The sequence below is a fragment of the Nanorana parkeri genome, unplaced genomic scaffold (assembly GCF_000935625.1).
Source record: "Nanorana parkeri isolate BGI_ZX_2015 unplaced genomic scaffold, ASM93562v1 scaffold224, whole genome shotgun sequence".
Taxonomy (NCBI): domain Eukaryota; kingdom Metazoa; phylum Chordata; class Amphibia; order Anura; family Dicroglossidae; genus Nanorana; species Nanorana parkeri.
In genome coordinates, this window is record NW_017306492.1 from 344,480 (window position 1) to 349,334 (window position 4,855).

Sequence of the window (4,855 nt, forward strand, 5' to 3'; positions counted from 1 at the left end):
CCAAGTGTTGGTTCTCTTCCCTCCTGAGCCCCAAGTGTTGGTTCTCTTCCCTCCTGAGCCCCAAGTGTTGGTTCTCTTCCCTCCTGAGCCCCAAGTGTTGGTTCTCTTCCCTCCTGAGCTCCAAGTGTTGGTTCTCTTCCCTCCTGAGCTCCAAGTGTTTGTTCTCTTCACTCCTGAGCTCCAGGTGGTGGGTCTCTTCCCTCCTGAGCTCCAGGAGGTGGGTCTCCTCCATTTCAGGTGGTGGGTCTCTTCTCCCCTGAGCTCCTGGTGGTGGGTCTCTTCCCTCCTCAGCTCCAGGTGGTGGGTCTCTTCCCTACTGAGCTCCAAGTGGTGGGTCTCTTCCCTCTTGAGCTCCAAGTAGTGGGTCTCTTCCCTCCTGAGCTCCAGGTGGTGGGTCTCTTCCCTCCTGAGCTCCAGGTGGTGGGTCTCTTCCCTCCTGAGCTCCAGGTGGTGGGTCTCTTCCCTCCTGAGCTCCAGGTGGTGGGTCTCTTCCCTCCTGAGCTCCAGGTGGTGGGTCTCTTCCCTCCTGAGCTCCAGGTGGTGGGTCTCTTCCCTCCTGAGCTCCAGGTGGTGAGGCGTCCAGGTGGGGGGTCTCTTCCCTCCTGAGCTCCAGGTGGTGGGTCTCTTCCCTCCTGAGCTCCAGGTGGTGGGTCTCTTCCCTCCTCAGCTCCAGGTGGTGGGTCTCTTCCCTCCTGAGCTCCAGGTGGTGGGTCTCTTCCCTTCTGAGCTCCAGGTGGTGGGTCTCTTCCCTCCTGAGCTCCAGGTGGTGGGTCTCTTCCCACCTGAGCTCCAGGTGGTGGGTCTCTTCCCTCCTGAATTTTGGAACATTTTTTGATTCTATTTTGATCGAATTCGTCCACTGTATTGAACCCAGAGCCTAAACCCATCATCCTTAATGTTAAACTCAATGCAGATATAAAAGACAAATTAATGCAGCTCTGTATTCATTATTACCTCATCAAATGTATTCTTTAAATCCAAGCACCTGAATTTGACTTGGTATTAGCCACTTGCAGTATCTACACAGCAAGGCTCAGATTGGAGGAGTGAGAAGCAGCACAAAGGGCCAATCAGTTGCTCATGTGCTAACGAGGAACATGCTGATAGAATTAGAGAGCAGAATGACAGACTTGTCAGTCTGCTGTTTCTCCTTCACTGTCCAATCACAGACTGGGGGAGGTACAAGATTAGTAAGCATATTTAAACTGCAGCAGAGAAAAATCAGGTCTCCTGCCCTGCTATATAGGGCTATCCTGTATTGCAAAGCATTGTAAATCTTAGAAGAAATCCTTTTGGCAGTTAAATAAGCTCCCAAATATGTATTTAACCTGTGTATTTAGCAGTTTGCCTGGAGTTCAGCTGTAAAAATAAAGAAAGGATTGTCATATGGAGCTGTCATATTGAGGTGCCAGAGCAGGAAATCAAATTGATTGCATCCCTTAAAATCTGATGCAGAATTCAGTGTTGGCGTTGCAGGAATTTCCTTGGAATGTACTTTTTTTTTTTTGCTGTGTCCGCTTTGTTTGACAGTTTGATTTCACAGTGTCTTGCTTTCTTTGTGTGTATTAAGGAAGAACAACACGCTAACACGTCTGCCAACTACGACGTGGAGCTTCTCCACCACAAGGACGGACACATAGAGTTTATAAAGAATGGTAAGAATGGGTTTTTTTTTTCAATGGAAGATCAAGATTGTGCTTGAAATACTTAAAGGAGAACTATGAGGTGAGTGCTTTTCACTCACCTCATAGTTCTAGCCGACCTGTGACAATGAGACTGTCACAGGTCGGTTCAGTAGATCGGGAGGTGAGCGAACACATACCGGCGTTCGCTCACCTCTCGATCCTGTCATGGCTCTCTGCCGTGACAGGGGAGGGGCTGGATTCCCCCCTCCCCGCTCCGATCCGCCAGCGCTGACTGGCGGAACGGACGGGGGAGGGGGCGGGTACAGCTGGCTCTGCCTCTAGATAGGCAGAGCCACCTGTCAGTCACGCAGCTGGGCGGATCCCGGCATAATTGTCGGGATCCGCTTCAGCTGCGGCGTCTCAGTATACCGCGAGCTCCAGCTTGCATTATACTGAGCCTAAGGTGATAGGAGGACGCTAGTTTGTGTCCTCCCATTAACCTAAGGAGAACTATGGGGAAAAGCCTTAACCCCATAGTTTTCCTTTAACACGGAAAGAGTACTTGGCCAGACCGCCCAGTGAACAGGCAAGGCATGATGCTGGGACTTTTTCTTGCCTTCACGGCCAAAGGTCACACATGCCTTGGATAGATAAAGGGTGTGAGATAGATAGCTTTATATTATTATTAATCAAGGTTTTTATAGCGCCAACAGTTTGCGCAGTGCTTTACAATATAAGGAAAACATTAAACTCACAATACAATTCAAGACAAGATGGTAAGGAGGGCCCTGCCCCTGAGGGCTTACAATCTAAAAGGGAGGGGCCAGTGATACATGAGGAGGTAGCTGTGTGGGGATGAATTGTTTGAGAAAGTGATAGTTCAGTGGTTAGGTTGCGGTTGGATAGGCTTCCCTGAAGAGATGAGTCTTAAGGGATTGCCTAAAGGCAGTCAGAGTGGGAGATAGTCGGACAGGTTGGGCAGAGAGTTCCATAGGATGGGCGAGACTCTAGTGAAGTCCTGGAGGCGAGCATGGCAGGAGTTGACGAGGGAGCTGGAAAGCAGAAGGTCTTTTGAAGAGCGGAGGGGATGGTTAGGGTGATACTTTGAGACCAGGTTTGAGATATAGCCGGGGGCAGAGTTGTGGACGGCTTTATAAGTGGTTGTTAATATTTTGAATTTTGTCCTTTGGCTATTGGAATCCAGTGCGGGGATTGACAGAGGAGGGTTGCAGACACTGAGTGGTTGGTTGGGTGAATGAGTCTAGCAGCTGCTATTTATATATTTATTTATAGATAGGTAGGTAGGTCCTCTTTTTGGCCGATATGTGTGCAGTGACAGGTCCTCTTTGTGTTCCCATTAGATGGAAACAGTCGGGAAGCTACACTGAAAGAGACAGTCACTCTGAAGTGGTGCACACCAAGGACAAATAGCATCGGTGAGTGCAAAATGTTCATCTCTGCAATCCATGTACATTTCCCTTTGTTTTTATTCCTTTTAGAGACCCTGCAAGCACAAAAAAATAGAAATGCACCGTTGACAACACACGGCGTTATTGTGGGCAGAGTGGCGTCAGCCCTCTCAGTTGTCTTTTGCTGAACTTCTTAACAACTCCCACTTTCAGTTCTCTAGACCCTTGGTTCTCAACTGGTGGGTTGCGACCCTGTGTTCAGTGGGTCACCGCATGCTTTCCACTTTTCTAGGTGAGAAGCTCACCCAGCCTCAGCCTCCCCCATAGCACAGCACCGTCCCAAGCAGTAATTCAAAATATGCTGCCCGGTGCCAAGTGTCAGCTTGAGGTGGGGTGGGCTAGGGCTATGGCTGCGAGAGGGCTCCATCCATACATGCATTGCTTACAGCTCCCTTGTGTGTCCTGTAGAGGTTCCTGGACCAGTGTGATGTCACATTCTGGCTCCTGACACGCACCTCTACAGGGTGTGCAAGGGAGCTGTACAAGTGGATGCACATATGGATGGAGCTCTGTCACAGCATGGCAGCCCACACTGGACCCCAGGCTGAGGATCCACTCCAGTTCTTGTAAGGTAGGGATGTTTTTTTTTTTTATTATTACATTTTTTTGGAGTGTGTATGTGTGTGTGAGAATGTCTGCAAGATTGTGTCTGTGGTTGTGTGTGTCTGTCAGTGTTTTTGAGGGCCCATTCACACTACTACAGTGCGTTAATCGCACAGTCCCGTCCGATTAACGCACTGTACCACACAATCGCACCTACCACGCGTTCTGGCATGGGAGATGGATTGCATTGGCATTCCTTTGAATCGCACCCCAAATGCATCTATTGCCCACATCGGAATGCGCGGTATGGCAATGCCATGCGTTCCATTGCAGTGCAACTTGGGGCACAACTTAATGACCAAGGATAAATGTGGGTGCTGAGATTACACAGGTTGAGAACCACTGCTCTAGACAATAAAAGTTAATCATTCTGTAGTCCAAGAAAAGAACTAGAAGAGCTCTTTGTGATGACACAGCAAGTGTGCAGAGGACACAGAACGGATCTGGATTTTTGACAAGATCAACAGGGTTTTTTTTACACTTCTCAAACAATTAAAACAAACTTCTTCCAATGGAATAGTAAACAGATCAAAGGGGAGCAAATAGGAGAAATTCATTGTTGGGGCTTACCTCGTACATATTCATTTGTTAATATTGTCTTTTTTGTCTTTAGAATTGCACTACTGCACAGGAGCATTTCGAATATCGCCGGTAGATGTGAACAGCCGACCGTCTTCCTGCCTTACCAACTTTCTGTTAAATGGTGAGAACTGGGGTGACGCGCAGTTGTATGTACAGTATATTAAAAGTTCTGTCAGTATTTACAAGTATTATGTTTCCAGCTCTCTGTGGGGGCTTCCAAGTTGTCTCTTGAATCAGGTGCAAGTTATCTTTGGTGCAGATGAAAAAACTGACCTTTTGGTGCGGTTGGCTGTAGGTAGACGGTTGCATTATTGTGAGTTAGAAAACTGCAAAATGCAGACTGCTGTTAAAAGCCTACTTGCAACTGTTCAAAAAAAAGGGGGCGACTCCATGTTTGGGGAATTATACTTTGTAACGTTGAAAGACAAAATTTAGTTTCTGTCGTTTTTGAGTAGGGGATGTTTTTTGTGTGTGTGTGTGTGTGTGTGTGTGTGTTTTTTTTTTTTTTAAGCATAGGTCACCTGTAAGTGCAAGTCACCTGTGACATTTTGGATATCCTATCATTTTCTAGTCCTC

General features: G+C 47.8%; 1 protein-coding gene across 2 annotated transcripts in view; it reads left to right on the plus strand.

The window, feature by feature from the left end:
* ASUN (asunder, spermatogenesis regulator) overlaps nucleotides 1–4,855 on the plus strand; it is a 45,641-nt gene that overhangs the window by 21,339 nt on the left and 19,447 nt on the right. For both annotated transcript variants that reach the window (XM_018556089.1, XM_018556090.1), the window contains 3 exons: nucleotides 1,571–1,656; nucleotides 2,985–3,061; nucleotides 4,311–4,400. In XM_018556089.1, coding sequence (XP_018411591.1) covers nucleotides 1,571–1,656; nucleotides 2,985–3,061; nucleotides 4,311–4,400 — 253 coding nt within the window. The remainder of the gene's footprint in view (nucleotides 1–1,570; nucleotides 1,657–2,984; nucleotides 3,062–4,310; nucleotides 4,401–4,855) is intronic.